The 19,193-nt window shown below is 40.8% G+C and overlaps 2 protein-coding genes and 1 long non-coding RNA gene across 5 annotated transcripts in view; 2 read left to right on the top strand and 1 right to left on the bottom strand.

Moving 5' to 3' along the window:
• LOC308193528 (uncharacterized protein) overlaps positions 1-19,193 on the bottom strand; it is a 351,138-nt gene that overhangs the window by 125,126 nt on the left and 206,819 nt on the right. The gene's annotated exons all lie outside the window — the stretch shown is intronic.
• LOC308193561 overlaps positions 1-19,193 on the top strand; it is a 97,050-nt gene that overhangs the window by 11,809 nt on the left and 66,048 nt on the right. For all 3 annotated transcript variants that reach the window (XR_013949747.1, XR_013949748.1, XR_013949749.1), the window contains one exon: positions 15,370-15,764. This is a non-coding gene — a long non-coding RNA (uncharacterized lncRNA). The remainder of the gene's footprint in view (positions 1-15,369; positions 15,765-19,193) is intronic.
• LOC308193445 (uncharacterized protein) lies at positions 6,291-12,412 on the top strand. Its single transcript, XM_080588148.1, has 2 exons — positions 6,291-9,873; positions 10,114-12,412. The coding sequence occupies exon 1, from the start codon at positions 6,423-6,425 to the stop codon at positions 9,474-9,476; it is 3,054 nt and encodes a 1,017-aa protein (XP_080444274.1). The 5' UTR covers positions 6,291-6,422; the 3' UTR covers positions 9,477-9,873; positions 10,114-12,412.

Here is a 19,193-nt window from a genome sequence, read left to right as displayed (position 1 = left end):
AAAGACAGCAGCATCAAGTGTTATGGATGTTATGGACAGAAGTTAAAAAAGGTGAACATAGAGCATATTGTAACTCTGTGAAGAGATACCTACCAGGATAACAGGAATTTTAACTGTTTTAAGAATACTTTGACCTTACTGTATCTCCATATTTATATATGTCAGAACTTTAGGAAAATTAATTTCTAGGAGGCAAAGTTATACACTGGTCCTATTTAGCTTTTAAACTTAAACAGTACTGTGACTTCAAAGTTACACTGGAAGCAATCTAAAGCATATAAGAAAACTATATATAATAGGGTATACTAAAAGATGTATATGTGGCTAAATTTTGAGAACTGCAGTTCTCCTCCAACCAGTAATTCTCAATGAGTAAATTAACTCAATTTAGATAAAAGTTTATTTTTTCTGTATATGTGCACACAAGCACACACATAATAATAATACCAGCATGTGCATGTATATAAACATTTAGTAAACTTTTTAAGTAGCTTTTTCATTATTATGGATTGAACTCTTGTACAATTTTAGCTGCATCATACATTTCTTCACTGTTCGGTCTTGATATAGGTGTCACATTCTGTTAGTGACTTCATGGCTTTAGGCCATAGTTTGTTGCTAGTTTTTCTGTCTTATATTCTTAGAGGATTAGGTCTAGTTGAAAGTAAAATGCTTTAAAAATATTTTTGCTGACCCTAAGATTTCATAATAAAAGATCAAGTCTGGCGAAGCCACACTCCAGTACTGTGTACACTTCTGGGCCCATCACTACAAGAAAGACATCAAGGCCTTGGAGCATATCCAGCTATGAAGCTGGAGAGGGGTCTGGAACATAAGTCCTATGAGGAGCGGCTGAGAGAACTGGGATTGTTTAGTCTGTGGAAGAGGAGGCTCAGGGGAGACTTTATTGCTCTCTACAACTACTTGAAAGGAATTTGTGGGGAGCTGGGTGTTGGCCTCTTCTCACAGATAACTAGTGATAGGACTAGAGGGAATGGCCTCAAGTTGCACTAGGGGAGGTTCAGGCTGGAAATTAGGAGACATTTCTTCTCAGAAAGAGTAGTTAGGCATTGGAACGGGCTGCCCAGGGAGGTGGTGGAGTCACCGTCCCTGGGGGTGTTTTAAGGACAGGTTGGATGTGGTACTCAGGGACATGGTTTAGTCGGTAATATTGGTGGTAGGGGGACAGTTGGACCAGATGATCTTGGAGGTCTTTTCCAATCTTAATGATTCTATGATTCTAAGTGAGCCTCCACTATGAGGTCACTTTAATCAAACGTATAGAGACTACATATTCTGCTCTCCTGCCAGTAGTCTTTCTACACTAACAACTTGTAACATGGAAAAGATGATATCCAAGACAGAAGTACATAAATTTGATGAGGAAATTTATACATTGGTGTGCTATTTGGGCCTAACACGACAACTTCAGTATGAGAATTTTTTTAAAGACAGGAATGTGCCCTTAGAACTTGGAATGATTTAGGCTACCATCAGCTGAAGAGCTCTCTTCCAACTTCAGTCTACCACTTTATATGCTTCTCAGTAGAATCATGGAATCATGGAAGGTTGGAAAAGACCTTCAAGATCATCTGGTCCAACCATGACCCTACGACCAGTGTCGCCCATTAAACCATGTCCCTAAGCACCATGTCCAACCTTTCCTTGAACATCCCAACCAGTGACTCCACCACTTCCCTGGGCAACCCATTCCAAAGCCTGACTACTCTTTCTGAGAAGAAATGTCTCCTAATTTCTCACTTAAACCTCCTCTGGCGCAAATTGAGGTCATTCCCTCTAGTCCTATCACTACTTATCTGCGAGAAGAGGCTAACCCCCAGCTCCCCACAACTTCCTTTCAGGTAGTTGTAGAGAGCAATAAAGTCTCCTCAGAGCCTCCTCTTCCCCAGACTAAACAACCTGAGTTCCCTCAGCTGCTCCTTATCGGATTTGTGTCTCAGGCCCTTCACCAGCTTCGTAGCCCTTCTCTGGACATGTTCCAGGGCCTCGATGTCCTTCTTGTACTGAGGGGCCCCAAAGTGAACACAGTACTCAAGGTGCAGCCTCTGGCAATTGAGACTTAGTGAAAAGAAAAAGAAAGCAAGTGTAGGCTCTGAAAAGCTGATGTTCATTCTCCTTTTTTACTGTTCATAAAATTCCCACTTTCAAGCCTTCTTCATTGTGCCTTTGAGAAAAGCAAACGTTTCCATACTGGAACATACAATACTAAACAGTAAGATTTTTTTTCCTACACAAAATATACAGGTAGATAGATTCTCTAGTTTTCTTTTCTTACTAAAGTTGTACAATAACAGAACGCAATGGAACAATCATGTCCCAAAGACCATTGTCCTGGTTCCAGTTAGGACAGAGTTAAGTAGCTCATAGTAGCTGGTAGGGTGCTATGTTTTGGATTAGGATGAGAAGAGCGCTGATAACATGCTGATGTTTTAATTGTTGCAGAGCAGTGTTTACACCAGGCCAAGGACTTTTCGGCTTCTTGCTCTGTCCTGCCAGCGAGCAGGCTGGGGGTGCAGCAGGAGCTGGGAGGGGACAGACCCAGGACAGCTGACCCAAACTGGCCAAAGGGGTATTCCATACCATCTGACGTCATGCTAAACAATATATAGGGGTGGCTGGCCGGGGTGGGGGGGCCGGCTGCTCGGGAATAGGCTGGGCATCGGTCAGCGGGTGGTGAGCAATTGCATTGTGCATCACTTGTTTTCTTACACATTATTATTGTTAATACTATTACCATTATCACTATTATTATTATTATTGTTATTATTATTTTCCTGTCTTAATAAACTGTCTTTATCTCAACTCACAGGCTTCACTTTCCCGTTTCTCTCCCCCCATCCCAGAGAGGGAGGGGGAAGGGTGAGCGAACGGCTGTGTGGTGTTTAGCTGCCAGCCGGGTTAAACCACAACAGTCTTTTTGGCACCCAACGTGGGGCCCGAAGGGTTGAGATATCGACAAATCTGACCAGAGTGTGTTAAACTAAAATTGGTATAAGTATTGGACCTGCTTAATAGTTGCTAGTCACGATGTTGATTGCCTTAATCTCCAGTCTGCTGTACCTGTATTCCAAATTGAGTTTTATGGTGCGTTACTTTCTGTATGTGCTCCCTGTTGCACTGTTTATCCTTTCCGGGCCCTGGTTTAAGATTGTTATGGTACTGTGCGGTGTAACAATGGCTTATGAAATGATGAAATATCTGGTCACGACTTTAACCTGGTATTTGTACTCAGCACTGACGTCGACTCTATACTTTGGAACCCATATCTCGGAAACTATTAGCAATTACACCTATTGCCTGTTTTCGTTAGGGAGCCAATCTGTGAAGGGGACAGGGGAAGACATGTTTCCCTACCTGTTCACTCTCCCTTTCTCCTTCACCACCACCCTCTTATCCCCCGAGTTAGTTACGGTGGTTCTCCGAGATGTTGAATATCCTTGGGATACTCAGACCAGCCTGCTCTTGTTGTTATGTCTCCTGAATGCGCTTCAGATTTTGTGGAGGGTTAAACAACTACTTAGGAATCTCATCCGGAGATCTGTCTTGAGGCGGGATAGTTGCGAGTGGCAGGGAGTGTGGGAGGATATGGGCAGGTTTCTAGAGCAGTGGTCACCTCCAGTGTTTTGGACATTCACCCCTGAACAACTGCAAAATCCTAAAAAAGGTGTCATGACTCTGGCAGTTCCAAAGTGACACAAATCACTGTAGCGTGCTGGGGTCTGGCTTGTGCCTATCGAGCTGCAATTGATGTTATTAGCAACCTAGCTCCAGCTCCTGCAGCCGCTCCAGTTCCAGCTCCTGCAGCTACTCCAGCTGCAGCTCCTGCAGCTGCTCCAGTTCCAGCTCCTGCAGCTACTCCAGCTGCAGCTCCTGCAGCCGCTCCAGTTCCAGCTCCTGCAGCTACTCCAGCTGCAGCTCCTGCAGCCGCTCCAGTTCCAGCTCCTGCAGCTACTCCAGCTCCAGCTCCTGCAGCCGCTCCAGCTCCAGCTCCAGCTCCTGCAGCCGCTCCAGTTCCAGCTCCTGCAGCTACTCCAGCTGCAGCTCCTGCAGCCGCTCCAGTTCCAGCTCCTGCAGCTACTCCAGCTCCAGCTCCTGCAGCCGCTCCAGCTCCAGCTCCAGCTCCTGCAGCCGCTCCAGTTCCAGCTCCTGCAGCTACTCCAGCTCCAGCTCCTGCAGCCGCTCCAGCTCCTGCAGCCGCTCCAGTTCCAGCTCCTGCAGCTACTCCAGCTCCAGCTCCTGCAGCCGTTCCAGCTCCAGCTCCTGCAGCTACTCCAGCTCCAGCTCCTGCAGCCGCTCCAGCTCCTGCAGCTGCTCCAGCTCCAGCTCCTGCAGCCGTTCCGGCTCCTGCAGCCGCTCCAGCTCCAGCTCCTGCAGCCGCTCCAGCTCCAGCCCCTGCAGCCGCTCCAGCTCCTGCAGCTGCCCCAGCTCCTGCAGCTGCCCCAGCTCGTGCAGCTGCTCCCACTCCTGTGGCTGGGTCAGAGAAACGAGCTGTAGCAGTGCAAGTTGACCCCGCAGAGGGTATCCCAACCCCTGTGGCAGACCCTGTGTCTGGGTCAGAGAAACGAGCTGTAGCAGTGCAAGTTGACCCCGCAGAGTGTATTCCAAGCCCTGTGGCAGACCCTGTGTCTGGGTCAGAGAAACGAGCTGTAGCAGTGCAAGTTGACCCCGCAGAGGGTATTCCAACCCCTGTGGCAGACCCTGTGGCTGGGTCAGAGAAACGAGCTGTAGCAGTGCAAGTTGCCCCTGTAGACAAGGTGAAAAAATGGTATAGAGGCTCAGGTCGTTTAAAACGCAGACAGTCTTCTGCTAAGTCTGGGCGAAGTGAAGACGAGGCTGGGCCATCAAAGGTGCAGGAGACTGAAGATGAGGATGAAGATGGCGAAAAATCAACAGTAACTACCCGGACTCCATACCAGCCATCAAAGGTGCAGGAGACTGAAGATGAGGATGAGGATGTCGGAAAATCAACAGTAATTACCCGGACTCTATACCAGCGTGAGCTACGAGATGTGCGAAAAGATTTTGGTCGCTGTATAGGCGAGCAGCTTGTCACCTGGCTGCTCCGGTGCTGGGACACGGGAGCCAATTATGTGGAATTGGAGGGCAAGGAAGCCAGGCGGCTGGGATCCCTTGCTAGGGACGCATGCATTGACAAAGCAATTGGAGATGGAGCACAATCTCGCAGCCTCTGGAGGCGTCTCCTGTCAGCTGTGAAGGAAAGGTATCTCTTCAAGGAAGAACTTGTATGTTTACCAAGCAAATGGACCACCATGGAGAAGGGAATTCAGTACCTGAGGGAATTGGCCGTACGGGAAGTAATTTATAAGGACCTAGATGACGCACAAACATCCACAGATCCAGATGCAGTCCAGTGTACACCACCCATGTGGCGGAAGTTTGTACGGAGTGCCCCATCATCATATGCCAACTCATTGGCAATACTAACCTGGAAAACGGAGGAGAATCCCACAGTGAATGAAGTGACTAAAATACTCCGGCAGTACGAAGGAAATCTCTCCTCTTCCCTAAAGGCCTGTGTCTCAGCTGTGGAGAAACTCTCTGAAGAGGTCCACCAACTTAAAGAGAATTTATCTTCCCCTCCACCTGAACGAACCAGTGTCCACCAGCTAAAAGAGAATGCTTTAGAGAAACTTTCTGAAAAGATCCACCAACTTGAAGAAAGATTATCTTCCCCTTCACCTGAACGAACCAGTGTCCACCAGCTAAAAGAGAATGCTTTGGAGAAACTTTCTGAAAAGATCCACCAACTTGAAGAAAGATTATCTTCCCCTTCACCTGAACGAACCAGTGTCCACCAGCTAAAAGAGAATGCTTTGGAGAAACTTTCTGAAAAGATCCACCAACTTGAAGAAAGATTATCTTCCCCTTCACCTGAACGAACTAGTGTTCACCAGCTAAAAGAGAATACCTTGGAGAAACTTTCTGAAGAGATCCACCAACTTAAAGAGAGTTTATTTTCCTCCCCACCTGTACAAACCAGTGTCTCAGCTATTAGGGGTAAACGTTCATCTATGCAAGGAAGACAATATGGTGGGCACACACACCGCGCCACCCTGTGGTTTTACCTACGTGACCATGGAGAGGACATGAGAAAATGGGATGGAAAATCTACTGCGACCCTAGAGGCACGGGTACGTGAATTGCAAAGGAAAACAATTGGGAAAAAGGAGTTCTCTGAAAGGTTTGCTGCTCCAACTTCCAGCAGGCAGTCCTTTAAACACAGAAATGAAGATTCTGACCAGGACTAGAGGGGCCCTGCCTCCAGCCAGGGGGAGGAAAGGGACAATCGAGTTTATTGGACTGTGTGGATTCGATGGCCTGGCACGTCAGACGCACAGAAGTATAAGGCTTTGGTAGACACCGGTGCACAATGTACTCTAATGCCATCAAGCTATAAAGGGCCAGAGCCCATCTGTATTTATGGTGTGACGGGGGGATCCCAGCAGTTAACTGTATTGGAGGCTGAAGTGAGTCTAACCGGTAATGAGTGGCAAAAGCACCGTATTGTGACTGGCCCAGATGCTCCGTGCATCCTTGGCATAGACTATCTTAGAAGAGGATATTTCAAGGACCCAAAAGGGTTCCGCTGGGCTTTTGGCATAGCTGCTTTGGAGACAGAGGACATTAAACAGTTGTCTACCTTGCCTGGTCTCTCAGAGGACCCTTCTGTTGTGGGGTTGCTGAGGGTTGAAGAACAGCAAGTGCCGATCGCTACCACAACTGTGCACCGGCGGCAATATCGCACCAACCGAGACTCCCTGAGTCCCATCCATAAGCTAATTCGTCAACTGGAGAGCCAAGGAGTGATCAGCAAGACTCATTCACCTTTTAATAGTCCCATATGGCCAGTGCGAAAGTCTAATGGTGAGTGGAGACTAACAGTGGACTATCGTGGCCTGAACGAAGTCACGCCACCACTGAGTGCTGCAGTGCCGGACATGCTAGAACTCCAGTATGAACTGGAATCAAAGGCAGCCAAATGGTATGCCACAATTGATATCGCTAATGCATTTTTCTCCATCCCTCTAGCAGCACAGTGCAGGCCACAGTTTGCTTTCACTTGGAGGGGAGTCCAATATACTTGGAATCGGCTGCCCCAGGGGTGGAAACACAGCCCTACCATTTGCCATGGACTGATCCAGTCTGCGCTGGAGCAGGGGGAAGCTCCTGAACACCTGCAGTACATCGATGACATCATTGTGTGGGGTGACACTGCAGAAGAAGTTTTCGAGAAAGGGAAGAAAATAGTCCAAATCCTTCTGAAGGCCGGTTTTGCCATAAAACAGAATAAAGTTAAAGGACCTGCACGAGAGATCCAGTTTTTAGGAATAAAATGGCAAGATGGACGCCGTCAAATCCCAATGGATGTGATCAACAAAATAACAGCTATGTCTCCACCAACTAGCAAAAAAGAAACACAAACTTTCCTAGGTGTCGTGGGGTTTTGGAGAATGCATATTCCAAATTACAGTCTGATTGTAAACCCGCTCTACCAAGTAACCCGTAAGAAGAATGCTTTTGAATGGGGCCCTGAGCAACGACAAGCCTTTGAACAAATTAAGCAGGAAATAGTTCATGCAGTAGCCCTCGGGCCAGTCCGAACAGGACCAGATGTAAAGAATGTGCTCTACACCGCAGCCGGAGAGAATGGTCCCACCTGGAGCCTCTGGCAGAAAGAACCTGGGGAAACTCGAGGTCGACCCCTGGGGTTTTGGAGTCGGGGATACAGAGGATCTGAAGCCCGCTATACTCCAACTGAAAAGGAGATATTGGCAGCATATGAAGGAGTTCGATCTGCTTCGGAAGTGGTCGGTACTGAAGCGCAGCTCCTCCTGGCACCCCGACTGCCGGTACTAGGCTGGATGTTCAAAGGAAGGGTCCCCTCTACGCATCATGCAACTGATGCTACATGGAGCAAGTGGGTTGCACTGATTACTCAGCGGGCTCGAATAGGAAACCCCAGTCGCCCAGGAATCTTGGAGGTGATTATGGACTGGCCAGAAGGCAAATACTTTGGGATATCACCAGAGGAGGAGGTGGTTCGTGCTGAAGAAGCCCCCCTGTACAACAAGCTACCGGAAAATGAGAAGAAATATGCCTTGTTCACTGACGGGTCCTGTCGTATTGTGGGAAAGCATCGGAGATGGAAAGCTGCTGTATGGAGTCCTACACGACGAGTTGCAGAAGCTGCTGAGGGAGAAGGTGAATCGAGTCAGTTTGCAGAAGTAAAAGCCATTCAGCTGGCTTTAGATATTGCTGAACGAGAAAAGTGGCCAGTTCTCTATCTCTATACTGATTCATGGATGGTAGCAAATGCCCTGTGGGGGTGGTTACAGCAATGGAAGCAGAACAACTGGCAGCGCAGGGGCAAGCCCATCTGGGCTGCGGCATTGTGGCAAGATATTGCTGCCCGGGTAGAGAACCTGGTTGTAAAGGTACGCCATGTAGATGCTCATGTGCCCAAGAATCGGGCTACTGAAGAACACCAAAACAACCAGCAGGTGGATCAGGCTGCTAAGATTGAAGTGGCTCAGGTGGACCTGGACTGGCAACATAAAGGTGAATTATTTATAGCCCGATGGGCCCATGACACCTCAGGCCATCAAGGTAGAGATGCAACCTACAGATGGGCTCGTGATCGAGGGGTGGACCTGACCATGGACACTATAGCACAGGTTATTCATGACTGTGAAACATGTGCTGCAATCAAGCAAGCCAAACGGTCAAAACCTCTTTGGTATGGAGGACGATGGCTGAAATATAAATATGGAGAGGCCTGGCAGATTGATTACATCACACTCCCTCAAACCCGCAACGGCAAGCGCCACGTACTTACAATGGTGGAAGCAACCACCGGATGGCTGGAAACATATCCTGTGCCCCATGCCACCGCCCGGAACACTATCCTGGGCCTTGAAAAGCAAGTCTTATGGCGACATGGCACCCCAGAGAGAATTGAGTCAGACAACGGGACTCATTTCCGAAACAACCTTATAGACACTTGGGCCAAAGAACATGGTATTGAGTGGGTGTATCACATCCCCTATCATGCACCAGCCTCTGGAAAAGTTGAACGATACAATGGACTGTTGAAGACTACACTGAAAGCAATGGGTGCTGGGACATTCAAAAATTGGGATACACATTTGGCAAAGGCCACCTGGTTAGTCAATACCAGGGGATCTGCCAACCGAGCTGGACCTGCCCAATCAAACCTGTTACGCACTGTAGAAGGGGATAAAGTTCCTGTAGTGCACGTAAGAAACATGCTGGGTAAAACAGTCTGGGCTACTCCTGCCTCAGGAAAAGGCAAACCCATTCGTGGAATTGCTTTTGCTCAGGGACCTGGATGCACTTGGTGGGTAATGCAAAAGAATGGGGAGGTCCGGTGTGTACCTCAAGGGGATTTGATACTGGGTGAGAATAGCCCATGAGTTGAATTGTAGTATGTTAATTATTATATAATAATGTATGTCATCACTACCATGATTGCTATATATCATAGATGAAAATGGTGATTAATTAGAATGTATTGGACAGAGTGTAACCTGAGCATGACATAAATGGTATGGAATAAGGGGTGGATATCTGTCCTGGTTCCAGTTAGGACAGAGTTAAGTAGCTCATAGTAGCTGGTAGGGTGCTATGTTTTGGATTAGGATGAGAAGAGCGCTGATAACATGCTGATGTTTTAATTGTTGCAGAGCAGTGTTTACACCAGGCCAAGGACTTTTCGGCTTCTTGCTCTGTCCTGCCAGCGAGCAGGCTGGGGGTGCAGCAGGAGCTGGGAGGGGACAGACCCAGGACAGCTGACCCAAACTGGCCAAAGGGGTATTCCATACCATCTGACGTCATGCTAAACAATATATAGGGGTGGCTGGCCGGGGTGGGGGGGCCGGCTGCTCGGGAATAGGCTGGGCATCGGTCAGCGGGTGGTGAGCAATTGCATTGTGCATCACTTGTTTTCTTACACATTATTATTGTTAATACTATTACCATTATCACTATTATTATTATTATTGTTATTATTATTTTCCTGTCTTAATAAACTGTCTTTATCTCAACTCACAGGCTTCACTTTCCCGTTTCTCTCCCCCCATCCCAGAGAGGGAGGGGGGAGGGTGAGCGAACGGCTGTGTGGTGTTTAGCTGCCAGCCGGGTTAAACCACAACAACCATTTAATTATTTAAGATGGCCCCAGATAAGTAGAAGATATGAGGAAAACTCAACACAATACAGGAATTCGTAACTTGAAATTCTGAATGAGGATATGCTTCCCATAATTCTGCCTTATACAGAATTATCAATCACTATCTGACAACGGCAGACACAATTTCCCTGCTTCCATCTTAGCCTTAAAGCTTGTCACATGATCCCTGTTCCAGACTGCACATTTTCTTACAAATCTATGTAAAGCTTAAATACTTTATGAACAGGTATATACATGGAAGAACACATACAATAACATACTTGCTGTATGAGAAGTTGACTATACCTACTATCACCAAGATGTGAAGACTGGAAATGTAAGATCCGCAAAACGTAGAAGGTATAATTTCCATGATATCTACTATTGTTCCATGTATTGAATATGAAGTTGGAGTGTATTACACACATTCCTAAAGCAAGCCTTTCATTTATTTGTTTCAAACAAAAGGAAATCAGATCATGATCTCTGACATCACCCAGTTATGCAAATCACAACACAGGAACAGGGAGCACATGGGTTATTTGCTCCAAAACACTAATATACATGCTCCTATATTTAATGTAATAAAGATAAAAACGGGAACTGAAAGAGGAGTTATGATCTCTTACTGTTGAAATTCAAATGGTAATAAATAAATAAATAAATAAATAAACACCAAAAACATCCACCCTTCCTTCACCCAACTCTGCTGTCACTGTTGAATGTTTCCAGGTTTCTTCCCAGCTGGAATTTTTATTTCATACTTCAATTTTCATAATCATTCCCAAACTGTTTTTTGTTCTTGTTGATTCTTTTGATAATTCTATTTAAATCTGCATACATCACATAAAAAATAAAATAAAATAAAATAAAATAAAATAAAATAAAATAAAATAAAATAAAATAAAATAAAATAAAATAAAATAAACAATAATGCAAGTCCATAATACCTTTTGGTGGATGGTATTAAAAACAAACAAACAAACAAACAAAAACCTTGATTTTTCTTGAAAGTGATTAAACACTGATATTAAAAAAAAAAAAGTCTTAGTTATTTAAAAGATCTTGTTTCAGTTAAATTATAGGTGTAGCAAATCATTAAACAAAAAATCTCCCAATAGTTTGTATCTGATAAACAAAACATATCTTGTTCTGGCTTCCATTGTCTTCTCTCCTCCACTGGCTAGATGGTAAGGATGCACATGCACTCCTAAAATTTAAGCAGTCAGTGACAAAAGATCGTTCAAATTTCAACCTTCTAATTATATATTTGTTTCCCTCAGTTATCATTTGCATTACAGAGAACAGGATGTCACTTTGCACACATACATCACCTCTAATTTCAAAAGTGTAAGGCAAATTTAATGTATCTAAAAATCCATAAAGCTTGTGCTACACAGACTGAAATCTCAGCAGCTGTATGTAAATAGAGAGCGTCTGATTAGGATATTGGAGGAAAATAAAATAAAACAACCCCCCTGTGACATAATTCCAACTAAACGGATCAGCTCTTTTAGACACTACTACAATACAAATAAATATTTATCTACAGAAACAATGTCCTAAGAAATGAGCAGGGGCAATCATGGAATATAAATACCATGCCTACTGCAGGAGTAAACTGCAGGATTCAGAGCACATTCAAACATGTCCAAATCTTTAAGTTTGTGCGAAAAGCTTGTGCTGAGCTCTGAGGTACCTGTAAATGGTTTTGCAGTGAAAAAAAAAACTGATAAACCTGCCCTGAACATCCTGAATTTAAGATATATAAATATTTATAAAGAAAAACAAGGGAAAGGATCATAGGATGTTATTTGTTCTATTGAAATTTAATAATTATATAATATTAAGATTATCCTACAAATAAGATATCAGGGGAAAACATCTCATTTTATGTTATTTTACTAATATTTTATAAGGATATTTTTAAAGTAGAATGTAAAGAAAAAGATAGGAAGGTTCACATCTTGTTTCCAGGTGCCCCATCAAAACAGAAGAATGAAAAAGGATGATACATTACCCATTAAATATATATATATATATAAATAAAATAAAATCAGACTTTTATTCAAAAGGTTTCAGGTATTATTCTTTTTCGTGTTTCATTTTATATGTAGAACTTGGGTACTAATCTTAAAAACTGAGGAAAAAGTAAATGCATCTTGATAAAACAGCTCATATCATGAATGTATAGCACATTTATCTAGAAGATACCAATCCTGGGGCATGAGAAACTGTCTACCACTAATGAAAATAGTGGCCAGGTGATCAGATATCTTTGGGTGCATAGATCACTGCTGATAACCACCTAACGATTTGCTCAAAGTCAATAATTCAGGATTATGAATCCTAGTTTCTTCTGTTATTTTATCTCCATATTGTCCATATTTTTCAACAGATTATATTATTAAAAGAGGGGTGATGGTGGCTGCATTTCAAAAGAAATATGGACAAATAAAACCTTGTCTATTGTGTCTAACATTTAACACATTTCCCTATCTTCTGTACACCTGAATTTGATTTTAACGTATTTTAGAGACATGCATTTCAAAGATAAAGTGTCAGGCTGCCTTCATAGAGAACACAAAGAGCTATCATTTAAGACAAAAAAGGAACAGTAGCAAAATAAAGCTAAATAAATTTTATTTCAGTTTCTCTGTTTTAGTCGACATTAGAAAAACATCACAGATATACAAAAGCACAGCCTTCCTATACACTTGTCATGACAAAAGAAATTGTCACTCATTTCAGCAACGAATGTGAAGATGCATTACTGCACCTTGTTTAACGCACAAATGCATTTTCATATCTACAGTCTCTGTGGACATAACGAACTGCATTGCACAAAGGTACAGCAATGTGTATCCTCCTAGCATAAAGAATATATTAATATTTGGAAAATTATTTTTAAATCCAAACAATTTATCTGCAGTCAGATTAAACAAACAAACAACAACAAAAAGCATAATATATGACTGTATGGATGAAAAGTCCTTTGGAAGGCTGTACAAGAACTTCAGTTCAAAGGAACAGATTTCCCATCAAACAACTAAACAACAAAAATATCACCACAATTAACCACATTGATCTCATCATTCATAGTACTAAGTTATTTTAAAGTAATATAAATAATAAAGCTTTTTTTTTAAATAATGAAGCTAATAATAAACACAATAATAAAACTTTTTTTTTTTTTAATTTTTTAACTTGCACAAAACAAGATCCATGATTACAAGAAGAAATAGAATGAAGATGGTATAAAAATTATTTATCACCATACAAGATTCCTTAGCTAAGTAAGCTAAACATTTCTGGAACTAGGAACTCCATATGACTTAGAGATTTTTAAGCCTCTCTGGAATGTTAGTGTTAAGTTTGTAATATCTTGGCATACCAGAGAAGTTTTGGAGGATGATTACATATGCCAATATTTAAAAGAGCAAATGACATGTGGAAATAATTTAGAGAAAAATCTTAGAGTGGTCATGAATAAAATTATGCTGTATCTGAAGCAGATCTTAGTAAAGGCTCAAATAAGAAAAATATGAAGAGGAGAAACTATACATGGATGTAGAAGGGAGGAGAGAGATTTTGATGAATATATATAATATAAAATGTTTTGCATTTTAATCACATATATATATATAAATTTGTGGAGACAGTTTAGTGTGACTGAAATGCTATAGGTACCACTGTGGTTGCCTGCCAGGTTGCCTACCTAACTCTTTGTTTTCCTTGGTTATCTGGGTTAAATCTTTCAGCTGTGTGCCCCAACTTTCTGAAAGCCTACACGGTGCATGTGCATTATTCCTTCTGCAGCACTGATCTACTGAATCTTGGTGAAACATTTGTTACTCAGTTCACAGCAAAGTCCTTTCCTGTGGTGACAGACTATGCCTTTTAAATGAATGAGGTGGTCAAGTTCTTTGATGTATAACTAAGTACATTGGATTTGAAACAGTAATAATTTAAGCAGGCCTGTTACTCATTTCCATGAAGGATATCAAACTAAATTAGCTCAGTTGTACTTTGGGGATTCTAGAAAATAACTAATGAATTATTTGGTGATCAGTCTCCCTCTGAGACTTGCACAGCTTCTTCTGTTTTAAACAGTTGCTAACACTTCCTTTACTGATCATCATAACTATTAATGACATCACTGCTGCTGCACCTAGATACATTTTGATTCATTGACTTGCATAAAAACCAGGCCATTCACACTTCTGATAACATCAGAGAGTCTACCAAAAGTCTGTCAGCTATGTTTTAGTTATTTGTTGTGCTATAGTAAGTCACTATCTGAAAAAGGCATCACCTCACTTTAGAAAACTCAGAATTAAAAAACTAAATTAAATTCAGTCTACAGACGGCTTCTACATACTGTTTGCAGGGTTATTTGGGCACACATATACTCTCCAAATAATTCAGTGATTCCATGTAAAATCATTTCAAATGTATACGGTATACATTAGTATAAAATAATTTCTTGATGAGAAACCCCATCCCTCTTTAAGAGATGAAAAATACTTTCTGCCTAATTATTGATTTTAAATGTTCATTGCACTTTAACCAAAAAAAAAAAAAAAGTTTTGACAGATGTCAGTTTGACTATATAATTTTTCCCCCAACAACCACATTTTAAGTACTAAATTTACCCATAATGGAATTCTCTTTAAAGAATGTGGGGAAACATAAGGAGAATAAAAACAAAGAGCACATTTACCCTGATAAAACTTGCACATACACTCATTAAATGCAGCATAGAGCAAAGCTTATTTTATTCTCCCAGTGCTCTTTTTACTATGATATAAATTAATATGGCACTTTCCTCCTCACTGGTGAAAACAAAATTGGTTCTTTCACAAAGAAATTGGTTGTATATTTAAAAAGGAACTAATTCTTCACACACATATTATGTTTGTATTTTCTCAGATTTTTCATTAGCATCATGCTGCAGATCAGATTTAGTAGCCAATGGGGCAACTGCATGTGGAAAATGACTTAAGATTCTGAACAAAAGGGGGAGGGAGTGGGGAGATGGAGGGGGTGGAAGAGGAGGAAATGAACCTATCTTGCTTGGTTGAAAGGTTATCTCATGTTTACTGTGGCCTTTTCCTTGCTGTGTTCTACTCATCCAGATCACAGAATGGATCAACTTGTGTCTTACAAGAGTTGAGCAGAGCACAGCGGTTGCCTTCACAGTATTCAGCAGAAATTTTCCCTAGAATTAATTCCTCCTGGTGCAGAAGTTCATCCACATCTCCATTTTGCAGTGATCAGTTACATGATATCCCATGGACCTCTCTTTCGTGCTGCTAAATGAGGCAGAGCAACCTCACTGACACTTCTTGAGGAATACCATTCACAGCTGATCCCATCTCCAGGCTGTTTGCTGAAATTGGAAATGAAACTGTCTCTTCACACTGGGCTTCCTGTACTCCATGACACTCACAGTTTTGCATAGACTGGGAAAGTCTCATCATCAAGAATATGCCACTGCTGCACTCCAACACGTATCTTCTGTATCCTGCAGGTACCTACTTTATTTGCCAGTAGACAAATGGCAATACCAGCACAGCTAATTACATGTGTTCATTCTATATGTATTTCTCCTTCCTTCCTTTTGGGCACCTTCCTTCTCTCTGTCTACTTCCTAGAATATCTATCTGGAAGATTTTTACTATAATTTTGAAGGCCTGCAGAGAGTGCATGGATGAAAGCAATGAACAGTAAGCAACCTTATATGGAAAAGTTTGACCATTCCCTTTTAAACCAAAACAGAAATTACTCTTCTTTTTAACTCTCAAGCACCTTGTTATCAGGAAAAAGAAAAAAAAAAAAAAAAAAAGGGCAGTGGGGAAGCTGTTTTATTCTTATGATGTTCTATTTGAAATATTTAAGGATAAATACACTGTATTTACAATTTCAATGAGGTTCCATATGTGATTACATTCATTTTATTAGCATTCATTATTATGAAACATTTCACACAATGCAATAAGAGCAAGTCGAGTCCCTTTATTCTTGATGCATTTAATAGCTTAGATTATTATTATTTTAAAGCAACTTTTTTTTTTTTTTTTTCTTCACTTCCAGTTAATATAGCACACTTTGTGTGGGAGATCTCTTGTTTCACCTGAGAGCTAATGTATCTGGGATATCAATGCCATTAACGCTGCTAATCTTTTTCCAGCCCACGTCAGCTTTCTTAACTTAATCAATTCACTTAATAATGCATTCTAGGTACTATTGTGAGACTGTGCCTATAAAATAAATAGGAATGCAGAGCATTTTAGATTAAACAGTTTCTTATAGGTAGATATAAGGATACATTCATACATTTGAATGATTTGCAAATGACTGCTTTGGGTAATTAAGAACTACAATAAGTATTTGAAATTAAATAGCCTATTAATATTGTCACTCAGGTTCAAATGCATCTAATTGTATCACATGTAATCACAGAGATAAACATTTTCTCCACAGTCACTTTCCTCCTTAAAAATAGCTACTTGTTCAAACTTTAGTAAACTTTTGCATTTGAAAAAAACCTTTGTTGCTCACATACTTTTCTACTGAAGGAAATTCACAGTGCAGTTGTACCTTAGAAGTAAATCCCAAGTGACATAAGATACCTTGAGATTTAAATGAAAATAGAATATCTCATGTTAACCAAAATTGTCAGATGGTTCATTTCAGCACAAACCAGCAGACAACAGAATTTATGCTGGGTTTCATCAACTAATGAGATTTTTTTTTTTCTTATTCTTCATTTTCTCTTTACTTAAATTTTACTTCTGCATTCAGTCCCACAGTTAAAAAACTTCTAGGGAAAAAAACAAAACAAAACAAAACAAAACCATCTTCTTAGAGCATGTATTTTTGTTTGTAACTTAATCTAAAGGGTGTTTTGACTTTCCATATATACACTTATACATGTAGGTATGGGTTTGTAACCTATTTACAAATGGGTTTTACAAACAGAAATAAGGGAAATAGGCTTTTAGCTAACAATGAATTTCAAATTTTTTTTTGGTCCATATTTTACATTTTACTATGAATCAAAGATTGTACAGCATATTTAAGATATGATACATATTGTATTCTATTTGATTAACTGTGATTAGAAATACTGACTTAGAATCCTAAAATCCTAGAATCCTAAAATTATCAAGGTTGGAAAAGACCTCCAAGATCATCCAGTCCAACCATCCCCCTACCACCAATGTCCCCCACTAAACCATGTCCCTAAGCACCACATCCAACCTTTCCTTGAACACCCCCAGGGACGGTGACTCCACCATCTCCCTGGGCAATCCATTCCAACACCTGACTGCTCTTTCTGAGAAGAAATGTCTCCTAATTTCCAACCTGAACCTCCCCTGGTGCAACTTATATTTATGTATGTTGGCAATAATAACTGCTAGTACTTATTCTTTGTTCAAAGGTAACATTTAGATTAGGATTTTAGCTGGAAGGAAAAATAAAAGAAAGGAGAAAATAATCTAACTCAAATTAAGTCAATATTCATGGTAAGATAAAATATGTCTGTTTTTACATTAATTACTTTTTTATATTGTTAGTGACTTGGTTTACTGTTATCGTTAGTTTTTTTTTTTTTTTCACCAAAAATTGTCAAATATAATTATAAAGGCAGCATAAGGTTTTCAGTACAATACTTTAGATATGTATGTACTATTAAGAATACACAAAAATGTTCTGCCACAATGAACAACTACATTTCACCTACATTCTACATCATGTAAGTTCTATCAGTGCATAAACTAAATTTAGCATTTGTGATACTAGGGGTACATGTTTTAAAAGTAAAAAAATAAAACTATAAAATAAGAAAATAATTGTCTTCTTGAATATCATGTTCACTTTGACTCAAAGCATCTGACCGATGAATGTGTTATTCTTCTACTTCAGTGTGCTTGTTTTAGGGCCCTACAGCAAGGTCAAACACTTCTGAAAGATTTTGTTTTCACCTGCCAGAGAAGTCTTTTTGAAAATATAATTAATTGAGAGATTTGGAGTTATTTTAAGACTACTAAGTTATGCACAATAAGCCTGACCTTCATCATCAACATGAAAGCGCAGAAGTTTATTTAAACCTTTTGTTTCACTGTGTCATTAGCTACACTGAGAACACATGACAGAACTGGTGTAAAAAAGTTCATTCAAATATATGTCACCCAAAACTTCCACATTTAGAAAATGATTTCACCATTTCTGACTTTTTAGATGCAGATCTTGTCTATGGCTAATTTTTTAGATAGTTAAATGATTCTAACTAAGTATATAGCCAAGACAAGAATGTGTGCATATATTTAAAAGGAACCACTTAACCTGGATAATTTTTTTATGCTCTTGCCAAGTCCAAGACCAAGGATGGTGTAGGGAGGGAGGAAAGTGTTTATCCTTCCATTGAAGTTGCAGAAAACAACTGAGTATACCACGTCTGTAAGAATTCATATAATTTTGATACTACCAGCATTTACAATCTTCTTTACTAAATTTTTGCAGTATTGTAGACAAGCATGAACTGATGCTTTCCCCTCCTCAATGTTGACATCAAATCTGCTTCTGAATATAAGAATAATGTCATTCATAATAGCAAAACAGTACTTCAATCTGATCCTTTACTTAAACATAAACAATTAGATATGTTTATAATGCTGGCTTAAGTGGGAAGAGAAAAGTGAATTAGTATGAGTATTAGAGATACCGCAGATATAAAAACAACAGTAAACCAAGGAAATAGAAGTGACAATGAATGTTCTTGCTCTGTAGTTATTTGATCACATAGCAACGCCACAATATTACCTACACCACAGACCTTCCAACAAGCTATAATAAAATCAATATCATACACTCTCTGTTTATCTTCATTTAAGTGAGAGACCATTTATCAGAGACGAGAAGAGCAGTTGTCAGAATAGTAAGTGTACTTTAAAGG

The sequence above is a fragment of the Anser brachyrhynchus genome (assembly GCF_964034855.1).
Source record: "Anser brachyrhynchus genome assembly, chromosome: 1".
Lineage (NCBI taxonomy): Eukaryota > Metazoa > Chordata > Aves > Anseriformes > Anatidae > Anser > Anser brachyrhynchus.
This window is presented reverse-complemented; position numbering and strand designations above follow the sequence as displayed.